This window comes from Mesoplodon bidens (genome assembly GCF_964165515.1).
Source record: "Mesoplodon bidens genome assembly, chromosome: 9".
NCBI classification, from domain to species: Eukaryota; Metazoa; Chordata; class Mammalia; order Artiodactyla; family Ziphiidae; genus Mesoplodon; species Mesoplodon bidens.
In genome coordinates this window covers 11,107,394-11,120,781 of record NC_138166.1, presented here as the reverse complement: position 1 = coordinate 11,120,781, position 13,388 = coordinate 11,107,394, and the positions used below count along the sequence as shown (strand labels likewise).

The 13,388-nt window shown below is 46.6% G+C and overlaps 2 protein-coding genes across 10 annotated transcripts in view; one reads left to right on the top strand and one right to left on the bottom strand.

The window, feature by feature from the left end:
* Positions 1–907: 907 nt before the first annotated feature.
* Positions 908–8,642, bottom strand: LOC308622796 (putative RNA-binding protein 15B; the record flags this gene model as incomplete). The annotated part of the gene is made up of 2 exons (XM_081244417.1): positions 908–2,076; positions 8,615–8,642. The coding sequence occupies 2 exons, from the start codon at positions 8,640–8,642 to the stop codon at positions 1,226–1,228; spliced, it is 879 nt and encodes a 292-aa protein (XP_081100543.1). The 3' UTR covers positions 908–1,225.
* The window catches only part of SRPK2 (SRSF protein kinase 2), a 236,111-nt gene continuing 231,359 nt past the window's right edge, over positions 8,637–13,388 (top strand). For 4 of the 9 annotated variants that reach the window (XM_081244889.1, XM_081244888.1, XM_081244886.1 and 1 more), the window contains exons 1-2: positions 8,637–8,767; positions 9,365–9,419. In XM_081244889.1, the coding sequence (XP_081101015.1) occupies positions 8,641–8,767; positions 9,365–9,419 (182 nt within the window). In that variant the 5' untranslated portion in view covers positions 8,637–8,640. Of the gene's footprint in view, positions 8,768–9,120; positions 9,279–9,364; positions 9,420–13,388 lie in introns of those variants that run through there. The other 5 variants (XM_081244891.1, XM_081244890.1, XM_081244892.1 and 2 more) reach the window with 3 other exon arrangements.

Here is a 13,388-nt window from a genome sequence, read left to right as displayed (position 1 = left end):
TTTATTTATTTATTTTTGGCTGCGTTGGTTCTTCGTTGCTGTGGGCGGCGCGCTTTCTCTAGTTGCAGCGAGTGGGGGCTACTCTTTGTTGTGGTTCACGGGCTTCTCATTGCGGTGGCTTCTCGTTGCGGAGCACGGGCTCTAGGCGCGCGGGCTTCAGTAGTTGTAGCTCGTGGGCTCTAGATAGCAGGCTCAGTAGTTGTGGCGCATGGGCTTAGATTCTTCGCGGCATGTGGGATCTTCCCAGACCAGGGCTCGAACCCATGTCCCCTGCATTGGCAGGCGGATTCTTAACCACTGCGCCACTAGGGAAGTCCCAGGAGTCATTTTTTAGCTGGTTTATGTCAGAGTCACATACAGAAGGCATTTTATTTATAATAAATTTATTACTATCGATGATTGAATGATTGATTGATTGACTGATTGATTTTTGGCTGTGTTGGGTCTTCGTTTCTGTGCAAGGGCTTTCTCTAGTTGTGGCAAGCGGGGGCCACTCTTTTTTTTTTTGTGGTACGCAGGCCTCTCACTGTCGTGGCCTCTCCCTTTGCGGAGCACAGGCTCTGGACGCGCAGGCTCAGCGGCCATGGCTCACGGGCCCAGCCGCTCCGCGGCATGTGGAATCTTCCCAGACCGGGGCACGAACCCGTGTCTCCTGCATCGGCAGGCGGACTCTCAACCACTGCGCCACCAGGGAAGCCCCGCGGGGGCCACTCTTCATCGCGGTGCGCTGGCCTCTCACTATCGCGGCCTCTTGTTGTGGAGCACAGTCTCCAGACGCACAGGCTCAGTAGTTGTGGCTCACGGGCCTAGTTGCTCCGCGGCATGTGGGATCTTCCCAGACCAGGGCTCGAACCCATGTCCCCTGCATTGGCAGGCGGATTCTTTTTTTCTTTTTTTTTTCCTCTGACAAAGGCTTTACTGACAACTTTCCATACAGTTAGTCAAAAAATTAAAAAATACAGAACACAGCAGACAGTATCTCATACACTAGAAACCAACATGACAGGAGTCCCTTCTCATTTTTCTCATCACTGTAAAAAAAAAAAAAAAAAAAAAAATCCAAACCTAAGAACTTAGTTTTGGTGGGGGAGGACTTTGGTCCCCTACCAAATGAACTGAAATAACGCAGCAGAGAATTCAAACCAAGGGGGTAAGTTTTGGAGTTGGGGGGGAGGCGGGGGTCAGATCTTAAAATAACTGCTTTTGTGGAAAAGACAGGTTCAAGCTAGGCTGTGTCTCTTACTATAACTATCACCATGTGTTCTTCCTCTAGCTTGCCCAATGTCCTCAGTGCTGACTGGAGGTACTGCTGTGAAAAGTCGCAGGGAGGGAAGGCATAGAGCATGCCCGTGCTGTCTCTGCCCTTGGACCCACCCACTGGCAGGCTGATCACCCCTGCAGCCTGCTTCTGTTTCAAATAGGAGACCAGGTTCCTGAGAAGCCGCCTCTGTAGGCCTGGCTCCACCGTGGGCATCCCCTCAGTGCCAGGCCCACTGGGGGTCGCCTGTGTGGCTAGGAGCACTGCGTAGCCATTGGGGCTCCCCTGCTTGATGCGTCGTGTGACCTCATCGAGCTTGGGCTGGTCCAGTCGAAGGCGCTGGGCAGTCTTCAGCTGGGTCAGCTTACTCCCAGAAGTGTGGTCTTTGAGGAGACTGCTGATAACCCCCTGGTCCCCCTCTAGGATGTGCATAGATGTCGGGAAGCAGCTGTTTTTCAACACTAGAAGCCCATTCCAACCTAGCTGCAGTGTCTGGGCATACTCTGAAAGATTCTTGAGCTTTTTGGTCTCGTGTTTTGGCTCTTCAAGTGGCTTGGGCTCAGCCTCAGTGGTCCGATGATTGCGCTCGCTCTCCCTTGTCTTCCTCCCGTGGGAAGAGTCTGGAGCCTCATGATGGTGGTGGTGGCTCCGCTCCTCAGCCCCATGTCTGCTGTTGCTGAGGGAGTTGCTGCTCGAATCCTTGGTCCCTTCACTGGAATGGTTTTCCTTGCGGCTGCGCTCAGGGGTGCGGTCAGAGCCTCGGTCCACAAGCTGCCCAGCACCCTTTGTCCTGCTCCGTTCCTCATAAGGGTAGTGGGCTGTCCTCCCACGATGGCAGGCGGATTCTTAACCACTGCGCCACCAGGGAAGTCCCAGGAGTCATTTTTTTTTTTTTTTTTTTTTTTTTGCGGTACACGGGCCTCTCACTGCTGTGGCCTCTCCCGTCGTGGAGCACAGGCTCCGGACGCACAGGCTCAGCGGCCATGGCTCACGGGCCCAGCCGCTCCGCAGCATGTGGGATCCTCCCGGACCGGGGCACAAACCCGAGTCCCCTGCATCGGCAGGCAGACTCTCAACCACTGCGCCACCAGGGAAGCCCCCAGGAGTCATTTTTTAGCTGGTTTATGTAAGAGTCACAAACAGAAGGCATTTTATTTATAATAAATTTATTACTATTGATGATTTTCTCTAGATAATCTTTCTAATCTACATTCCTTTTTCTTTAGAATGAATGTTGGACTGAAAATTCCCTTTCATGGGGCTTCCCTGGTACCACACACACACAAAAAAAATTCCCTTTCATGTCTAGTATTTAGACAGTATGAATGAGAGGTCTCGAAGTTTTCTCACTTGCAAATCAGAGGCACCAAAGGAAAGAAGGAATGAGCCCTTGTGGTGGTTTAAAAATGTGTCCACACACTTGCTGATAATTCTCCCTATAAGAAGTGGCTTCATTCCCCTCCTTTGAGCGTGTGCTCTACTTGTTTCTAATGGATAGAATGTGGTGGAAATGGTGGATTGTGAGTTCTGAGGGTAGGTCATGGAAGGCATTTCAGTTTCTTCCTTGCTCTCTCTGGCGCCACTCACTCTGGGGGAGCCAGACACTCCAGTAGTCCTATGGAAAGATCCGGGGGGGGGGGGGTAAGGCCTCTCTGAAACAGCCAGCAAGGACCTGAGGACCCCTGCTGACAGCCATGTGAGTGAACCATCTTGGTGACAGATCTCCCAGCCTTCCGCAAGCCTTCAGATGACTGCAGCCCCAGATAGTATCATTTTCCAGCTAGACTGCTCCCAAGTTCCTGGACCAAAGAAATGGTGAGATAATAAATTCTTGTTGTTTTAAGTTGTTAAATTTGGGAGAGGTTGGGTATGCAGCAATAGATAAGTAATACCTGTCAATATGCATATAAATATGAATACCTAATTTGGGGGGGAACACTTAGATCCTTCTCCAAGCATTTTATGTGAAATAACTCATTTAATCCTCACAACAAACGTATAAGGTAGGTAATATTACTCTCTGCATCTTGCAGATCAGGAAACCGAGGCACAAAGAAACTGAGAAACTTGTCCAAGGTTACCCAGCTAATGACAGAACTAGGATTTGAACTCTGACAGTTTGGCTCTACTAGTCTGTGTACTGACTTCTGTATTACACTGGTGCTAGTGCCACTGGGAAACACGCTATAATGAACTAACAAGCGACAGGCTTAATTTTCATAATAGAAGGTGTACATAAGATATAAAGAAACTTTTCTAAAAATTTAAAAGTGTTGGGGGACCATTAGAAGGGGCTAAAGACCCCAACATGCATTATATGACCTCTCAAGTCTGATTCCAATTCTATGACATAATAAATATACCTTCTAAGATACAACATGATTTAGTAACTCCACTTGGAAATATTGGAGTGCAGTTGGATTTATAGCGTTCTTTAATTTTATTTTATATTTGATAAAAATTAATATGATGTGTTCATCTTGAATTCCATTGTGCGAGGTCGGGGAAAAATGCATACGTACTGCCCTTTTCATTTATTTTGGACTGCTACAGAAATCTACATCTAGTTTTAATACTTTCCCTTCTTAATTATAATATTCACATAATTAATATATGTAGGAAAAAAATACAAAGAAAAGGGCTTTCCTGGTGGCGCAGTGGTTGAGAGTCCGCCTGCCGATGCAGGGGACACGGGTTCGTGCTCCGGTCCGGGAAGATCCCACATGCCGTGGAGCGGCTGGGCCCGTGAGCCATGGCCGCTGAGCCTGCGCATCCGGAGCCTGTGCTCCGCAACGGGAGAGGCCACAACAGTGAGAGGCCCACGTACCGCAAAAAAAAAAAAGAAAAAAAAAGAAATAAATGATGGGAGAAAAAATTAAACTCCTGTTATTGTGTTGCTTCTTTTTTGTATTTCCTTCAAAATGTCATTTTACGTTTTGATGCATCTCAAAGAAATTTTTAATTTCCAAATCAGCAGAGACTGGGTTTATAATTTATCATTCTTTAAGCATCTGATATAGTATGTGTAAAGTTGTTCATTAATAATTAGGTTGGTGTATTTTAGTTCAATAAATTCACAAATATTCTAGGTGGCAAATATAGTTCTCTCCTAATTTATAGAAGTAAAAAGCCTGGCAAGATCACCTTAAGGTCAGGAATTCACTGGTGGTCCAGTGGTCAGGACTCCTTGCTCTCACTGCCTTGGGCCCGTGTCGGATCCCTGGTCAGGGAACTAAGATCCCTCATGCCACATGGCGTGGCCAAAAAAAAAAAAAAAAAAAAAATCACCTTAAGGTCTTTAAATAAGTGTTACCTCCTCAGTGAGGCCTTTCCTAAACACCTTCCCAATAGACTGCTGTTTTGTTTTGTTTTTCTTTTCTTTTCCTAGACGCTATCACCATCTAGTAAACAGAGTATATGTATTTGCATATTTATTTTGTTTATTTTCTGTCTTCTGGCAGTAGAATGTAAGCTTCATGAGGGCAGGAGTTTTGTGTGTTTTCCATGCTGTAGACTCAATATCTAGACTAATGCCTGCTATATAACAGGTGTTTGATAAGTATTTGTTGAATTAATGATTGCAAAAGATCCAGCAGATTGGCTATGTGTCTCCCAACTAATGTTCATGATAATTACTATTTATTGAATATTAATAGATTATCATATTGATCTGGGATGATTGGTATTGATATTATTACTCTTTTCCAGATGTTGTAATTAAGTAACATACTCAAGGTTATGCAAAAATTAAACAGCAGAGGGACTTCCCCAGTGCCACAGTGGTTAAGACTCCATGCTCTCAATGCAGGGGGCCTGGGTTCGATCCCTGGTCAGGGAACTAGGTCCCACATGCATGTTGCAACTAAGAGTTTGCATGCCACAGCTAGGGAGCTGGCAAGCCGCAACTAAGGAGCCTGCCTGCTGCAAGTAAGACCAAGCGCGACCAAAAAAAAAAAAAAAAAACCCCACTAAGCAGCAGAAATTGGTTTCAATATTAAGCTGAGAAAGAAGCCAGTCACAAGGCCACAGTGGTAGGATTGCATTTTTATGATCTGTCCAGAATAGGCAAGTTTATAGAGACAGAAGGGAGATGGTTGGCCAGGGCTTAGGCAAAGGGAGGTTGGGGGAAATGGAGAGTGACTGCTAATGGGTGTGGAGATTCTTTTAGGGGTGACAAAAATGTTTTGAAATTAGATTTTGGTGGTGGTTGCATAGCCATATGAATATATTAAAAACCATTGAATTTTGTATTTCAAATGGGTGAATTGTGTGGTGTGTGAGTTATATCTTAATAAAGCTGTTAAAAACAGTAAAGGAAAGTGGTTTCAAACTCAGATTTCTTTGGCTTCAAAGCTTCTGATCAACTTTTAGAAGGAGCAAAAACTGGAGAAATGGCTTGTTCTAAGACTCAGTTAGGGAAAGCACAAGGTTTCCTAGAATATCTTGTGCCAGGAAGTAAAGAGGTGCTCAAAAATGGATTGGGACATGTTCAAAGACACTGCAAGTTGAAAGCATCTTCCCTGGTCAAATATGGGACAATTCAAGAATCAAAAATCAAAGTGACAGTATTTACTGTCAATATTGATACCTAAGACGACAAAAAACACACAAAAATCAAGCCCAAAATAAACAGAAAACACAGGGGTGGCAGGAGAAATGAAAGCTCACCTAATTAACATAGTTGGAAGAGATGGAAGGACAGGATTATCATGTCAGTATTCTCCAACCACTATAGTAATACTTGATTCAAGCAAACATCATGGATGGATGCTAGCCCATGGAGTGAAGCATTCTTGGGGGAGGATACTCACATAATCTCAAAGTATTACCCCACAGGTTACTTTTTTTAAAAATTGAGGTGAAATTCGTCAAACATGTTAATCATTTTAGAGAGAAGAATTCAGTGGCATTTAGTACATTTCCAATGTTGTGCCACCACCAGCTCTACCAAGCTCCAAAACATTTTGATCAGTACAAAATAGAACCCCTTATCCATTAAGCAGTTGCTCCTTATCTCCCCTCCCCCCAGCCATGGGCCACCACTAATCTGCTTTCTATGGATTGGCTTATTCTGGATGTTCATATAAATGGAATAGAACAATAGATGACCTTTTTTTGTGTCTGGCTTCTTTCACTTCGCATAAGGTTTTTGAGGTTCATCCATGTTGTAGCACCTACCAGTACTTCATTCCTTTTTATGGCTGAAAAATATTTCTTTGTGTGTCTGTACCACAATTTGTTTATACATTGGTGGATATTTGTTTCTAACCTTTTGGCTAGTATGATTAGTGATGCTATGAACATTTGGGTACAAGGATTTGAATACCTGTTTTCAATTCTTTTGGATATACACCTAGGAGTGGAACTGCTGATAATTCCATGTTTAGGTTTTGGAGGAATTGTGGAACTGTTTTCCACAGTGGTTGCACCATTTTACATTCCCTGCAGTAATGTATGAGTATTCCAATGTCTCTAAATCCTCACTAACTCTTATTTTTCATTAAAAAAAAATTATAGCCATCCTAGTAGGTGTGAAGTGATATCTCATTTTGGTTTTGCTTTGCATTTCTCTAATGATGCTGGGCATCTTTTCATGTACCTGTTGGCCATTTGTATATCTTCTTTGGAGAAATGTCTGTTCAAGTCTTTTGCCCATTTTTTACACAGACTACTTTTTAAATACAAAGGAAAAAAGGTACCTTTACCATGGAGAAATGATTACATATATCATCACCAATAATAGTACAAACTGACGTCGTATCCCTCTTGATGCAGCATACTAAGATGAACACAACCTCATCTATACAGTGTACATGACAAAATTATTTAACTTGAATCTAATAGGGAATAGATGAATACAAACTGAGGAACATTCTGCAAACAGAATTGAATTCTTCAAAAAAATGAATGTTATAAAAGAAAATAAAAAACAAACCAGTGGTTATTCTAGAGTAAAGGAGCTTAAAAAGACCTGACAATCAAATGCAATGCATGGGGCTTCCCTGGTGGCGCAGTGGTTGAGAGTCCGCCTGCCGATGCAGGGGACTCGGGTTCATGCCCCGGTCTGGGAGGATCCCACATACCGCGGAGCGGCTGGGCCCGTGAGCCATGGCTGCTGAGCCTGCGCGTCCGGAACCTGTGCTCCGCAACGGGAGAGGCCACAACAGTGAGAGGCCCACGTACCACAAAATAAATAAATAAATAAATGCAACGCATGATCCTTGATTGTATTCCGGATTGAGAAAAAAGTCAGCTAGAAAGGACATTTTGAAAATTTGAATATGGCCGCTGTATGTTACAGATAATAGTATAAAGATATGAAATTTTCTTGGATAATGGAATTCTGATTATATAGCAGAGTATCTTTGTTCTTAGTAGATACTTATGGAAGTACTTAGGGGTAAAGGGTAAAAGCCTGCAAAAAACTGAAATGATTCATCATAAACAAAACAAAACCAAAAACCCATACACACGGGGAAGGCAAATGTGGTGAAATATTCAAAATTGGTGAATATGGGGTAATATGGGTGTCCACTATATTTTTCTCATAATTTTTCTGTACGTTTGATATTTTTGAAAATAAAAAAATCGAGAAAGTAAAAAGCTCTTCAAGTTCAAGCAGCACTGTTCTGGTGGGTTTAGGATCTTTATAGTAAGGTTAGCTACTCTGATCAGTTAAGAATATAGATGTGGGCTTCCCTGGTGGTGCAGTGGTTGAGAGTCCGCCTGCTGATGCAGGGGACGCGGGTTCGTGCCCCGGTCCGGGAGGATCCCACATGCCGCGGAGCGGCTGGGCCCGTGGGCCATGGCCGCTGAGCCTGCGTGTCCGGAGCCTGTGCTCCGCAACGGGAGGGACCACAGCGGTGAGAGGCCTGCGTACCGCAAAAAAAAAAAAAAAAAAAAAAAAAAAATATATATATATATATATATATATATATATAGTTGAGAGGGTAAGTGGTCAGGATGGATATTTTTCAAAAATATTATAATTATTTAAATAAACGGATCACTGCAGTTACTTTATCCCCCAATCAACTTGATTAGAGTCAGGTAGGCCTAAGTTTGAATCATTGGTGGGTAAACTGTTTCACCTCTTCAGGACTCAGTTTCCTCTTTGTAAGAAATAACTCCGTGGTGGGTTGTTGTGCCGAATTGTTAGACACATGGAATTTATTGAACTGGACCTTAATTCATGTGCAAAAGCTTAATCCTACTATCTGTGCTATCTGCATCTTTTCCTTCATTAGGAAATCCTGTGGGGTAGATAAAAGTGAGAGATAAGATGACTTTTCCAAGGTCACACAGCTAGTGAAAGACCCAGGTTTCCCAGCTCTTGGTCCTGTGCCCTTTCCACACCCGCCAGAGAGGAGGAAGCGGCGCTCATGGGGATGCAAGGATGTAGAGGAGCAAAGGGGGAGAAGAGGCCGCGTGAGGAGAGGTGGTGTGAGACCCGCGGAGGCGCCGGCCAAGGAAGGGCGCATGGAGAAGCGGGCGGCGCGACCCGCCGGGGTGGGTAGGAGAGAGGCTGTGGTTGGAGAGGGAGGGTCGCGCAGGCCGTGTGCCCGGGAGGGACGGGAGGCCTGGGCCAGCCGCGGGGGCGCAGGAGGCGGAGGCCCAGGCCGCGGGCTGGGGTGGGGGAGGCATGGGAGGGAGTGGCGGTGGTCGTGGAGGGGGTCACTTCCGCACAGGTGGGCTAGGCGGGTGGGTGCGGGACGCGCGGGCGGGGCCGGCACGGGGGTCTCGACCCCGCCGGGCGGGGGGGGGTTGCGGGCGGGGCGGGGGCGGGGCCGGCCGGGGGCGGGTTTTGCCGGGCCCCCCGCGGGAGCGGCGGCTGCGGCGGCGGCGCAGGCGCGGTTCCCGCCTCCTCCCGGCCGGCGGAGTGAGTGGAGGCTGCAGCTCGGCTCGGCTCCCGCGACGCTGCTGCCGGTGCAGCTGCTGCCGCTGCCGCTGCCGCCGCCGCCGCCGCCGCCGCGAAGCCCCCCGCCCCACTTCCCCCGCGTCGGGATGAGCTCCCGGAAAGGTGAGTGGCCCGCGGCGTCCCCTTCTCCCCGCCACGCGGCCCCGCGCTGGCCTGCCCGACCGTTAATGTGTGTCTTCTTTCCTCAGTGCTGGCCATTCAGGCCCGAAAGCGGAGGCCGAAAAGAGAGAAACATCCGAAAAAGTGAGTCCACGCCGCGCGAGCCCCCGGACCCCCGCCTCCGCCCGGTCGGGGTTAGCCCGCGACCGCGCAGGGGAAAGTTGCCCGGATTCCCGGGGCCGGCGGGCGGGCGAGCTGATCCCCCGGGACGCCGGCTCTCGCCTCCTGCGCGCCCCGCGGGCGGCCCGGGGGGAGGGGCGGGGGGAGGGGCGCGCGCGAGCTCGCGGCCGGCCCGCCGAGCATCCCCTGACCCCGGGCCCCTGGGGCCCCCAGTTTCCGCGGCCGTTGGGGGTGGACGGGGAAGGAAGCGCAGGGCGTGCGCACCCTCTCGTGCGCGCCGAGCTGGCCCGGGGGTCCCGGGCCTTCCTGGGAGGGGAGCTGGCGCCCGCCGCCCGGGCCCCGGCGCTGCGTGCGGGCGTGAGCCTGCGGTATCGCTCCCACCTGGGCGCCGAGGCCCTAGAGGAAGAGGAGCCGAGTGAGTGAGAGAGAGAGAGAGAGTGTGTGTGTGTTTGTGTGTGTGTGTGTTGCCTCCTCTTCCTCTCCGGCCCCCGCCTATCGGCCTTTCTGCTGAAAACCGGAGCTGGTTGTCAAGTGGTTTGCCTCGGGCGTGTTCCTGGCACGAGTTCAGCTCTGAGACCTGTGCGTTTCGGCGCTTGGGTTTTTTTCCGAAACTTTCTGCCCGGGCCGAGCGTGACTTCGCTGCGACGCGGCTGCGCCCGGGTCTCGGGCTGCGCGGGGCGGGTGGGCGTGTGCGCGGGCGGTCCTCGGCGCGGCTGCCCAGCGCCTCATTGTGCCGGGAGGCGATGAATAGGGTGGTGATATTTCAAACATGCCAGCCGCCAGCCATCTCCAGCCTGGCCGCGGACCGGAGTGGGAGCGGCCGGCGCCCGGGAAGCCTTTCCTGGAGAGCGGCTCCGAGACCGCAGAGCGCCGCCGCGTCTCCTTTCCCTTTCTTTCCTAATTTTGAAGAATTTACCAACGTAGATTACTCCTCCTCTTAGATTTGTGGCTTCACTCTTCCATTTGAGAAAGAAATAACTCTGTGGTATATATTTGGTACTCTGGGGATCGTCCGTGATCATCTTTAAATAAAATCATGAAGCATTTTTGGTTGGTTTGTTTTCTTTGCGGGACTAGCCTGCAGCATTCCTAGGCTTTTTCCCTTCTTCTTCGCTTTGGTCTCAGCCTGGCGAATTTCATACCCATTGGTGGCGTCTATGAAAACTGCCTAAGTCATTACTAATGTGATGTATCATGACAGGATTTGTGTTCATTCAAACCGGAATGTAACTTGAAACTATGTTAAGGATTTCACACAATGTAGATACAATTAAAGCAATTTAAAAAAACAATTAAAAAAATTAAAAGAAACTACTACTAGAGTGAGGGAAGAATATTTATTAAGGGCTTGACCTGGTGGGTAAAAATTAAATGTTGGAGTCTTAAGATGTTAAATCTCAATGGATATTTGTTAGTTTTAGATGCTTTAAAAATTAATACTAGTAATCAGAACCTTATATTTGGGATTTCCTTTGGTGAACGACGGAAATTTAGTCCATAAGTAAGGGGAACTGTAATGTTTAGGCTCCTGAGTTGGGTCACAACTTTCAGTTCAAAACATTTATTCCCACGTAGCCCATTTTGTTAAGAAAAGTTAAAAAGAGTTGAAAAAAGCATCCCCCTAGTTTTGGGGATGGCTGTGTGTGTGTGTGTGTGTGTGTGTGTGTGCAGGCGAATATGTATATCTGCATATATTTTACATATATACGTACATGTAGAAAAACAGCTTTAGTTAAAGTCACTGTATGTTTCATATTTTCATATTTCAGGGTATGACTTTCCTAATGGCCAGAGCCTTTTTTGGTGTGCTGCAATTTGGATTTACGTGGTATGTTTACAGAGAATTAGCGTATATTACAGTATTCAACTTCTACTCTCACAGGTTAATCTGTTAGCGTTTTTCGTTGTCTGTTGTAGTTATGTGACTAGATTTGACAGAAACCCCTCAGCCAGTGACTAAATGAACTGGTCAGTCTGCAAGGACCAGGAGGAGACCAGCCCCATTACATAACTGTTTGATTGAGGCAGTTTTTCACTTAATTCTTTGAATCAAGGCAGTATTATTTTAAAGGAATCCTTGATGTGATTGATTTATTCATACATTCAACAGGTATGTGCATGCCTTTCCTAGGAAATGGTGGTAGAGCTTTGAACAAGACAAGGCAAGCTCCTCACGAAGCTTACATTCTGTGGGGGTTTTGGAACCCTAAAGCGAGTGACAAAGAAGGCAGTTCCAGACAGTGCTCAGGGAGAGGGAGAAAATGAAGATGGCGTGCCTTAAGTATAGTGATAGATGACATTTGAAAACCGTGCCCGTCTATTTGCTGCTTGCTTTACATGCATTTATCCCGTGTGATAATTCTGTGAGGTAGGCACTGTTGTTACCAGTTTACAGATGAAACGGGGGCACAGCATGAGTAAGTAACATGTCCAGCTATTACGTTGAATCTAAGCAGGCTGGGACCAGAATCCACACTCAGTTCTCTGAGGAGGTGACATTTGAACAGAAGTAAGAATAAGGCGGAGGAGATGGGAGTGTGGCAAAGGCCCTGGGGAGGAATGGGCTAGGAATGTTGGAGGAACCCAAAGGTCAGAGTGGCTAGAGTGCTGCCCAAGAGGATGGTGAGGGGGGAGGAGTCAGAACGGGTAAGGCCTGGCCTTGTAGGCCGCTGGGAGGCATATGGATGGGAGTGGCAGGATCTGATTCCTGTTTTGAAAAGAGTACTGGCTGTCAATGTAGAGAATGGATTATAGGGGGCGGGGAGAAGTAGAAACCGAGAGCTGGCCTTCCATAGTACGTGGGGAAACCATGATGACTTGACTCAGGGTGCACAGAGTGGCACGGGGGAGAGGTGATGGTAGAGGGACTTCAGGAGACTCGTCGCCTTGGAGGTATTCCTCATTTTACAGACAGCTCTGATAGAGGGTAAGGTCACACAACTAGCTTAGTTTGGACCAGAATTCAAGTCTCCTGATGCCCAGTGTTTTTGCTTTTTGGTTAATTCTCCAGAGGAGGAAAGAGAGTAATAGATCTAATTTTAAACTATATTAATAGAATGACTGGCAAACTTGAATTATGTGACTACACGGGCCTGGCTTGACGTAATATGATCTACTTTTGTCATTATATGCTTGTACGTGCAAGTGGCACCTCATTCATTTTAATTCAGTTCAATTCCGTGAGCTTTGTGAATTGCGCCACTTCCTATAGGCAGCTTTTTTAGAACACTAGAATATGTAGTTGTCAGAAATAAGATTAAGATTTCTCAACTGAGATTGTTGGCTTGTCAGATTGTTCCAGTGAGTTTAGTTTGCTAATTATTAATTGTGCTGCTTTGTAACAGGCAGCAGGGAAGACCTAATTCTTAAGAATTAGCTAAATCACACGGCTTGGGATAGATTTTTGCTTTGGGGCCTGTGCGTATGTATAAGATGTTTTAAAGAATTTTTTTGGTATTTATTGATTCTTTTCCTCACATGTAACTTTTTTCTTGAAACATAATTCACATACCATAAAATTTGTTTTTTAAGAATTTAGTTTTTAAAGTGTGTAACTCGCTGTTTTTTAGTATATTCACAAAGTTGTGCAACTATTATCTAATTCCAGAATATTTTCATCACCCCCCCCAAAAAAACCCCACACTTGTTTGTCATTCCCCATTCTCCCTTGACCCCAGCATTCATTAATTTATTTTCTCTTTCTATAAACTTATCTATTCTGGATGTTTCATATAAATGGAGTCATACAGCATATGATCTTCTGTCTGGTTTCTTTCTCTCAGCTTAATGCTTTCAAGGTTCATCCATGTGGTAGTGTGTATTGGTACTTCACTCCTTTCTATTGCCAAGTAACATTTCATTGTGTTGATATTACTGTTTGTAGTTATCCATTCATTGATGGACATTTGGGTTCTTTACACTTTTTGGTTATAA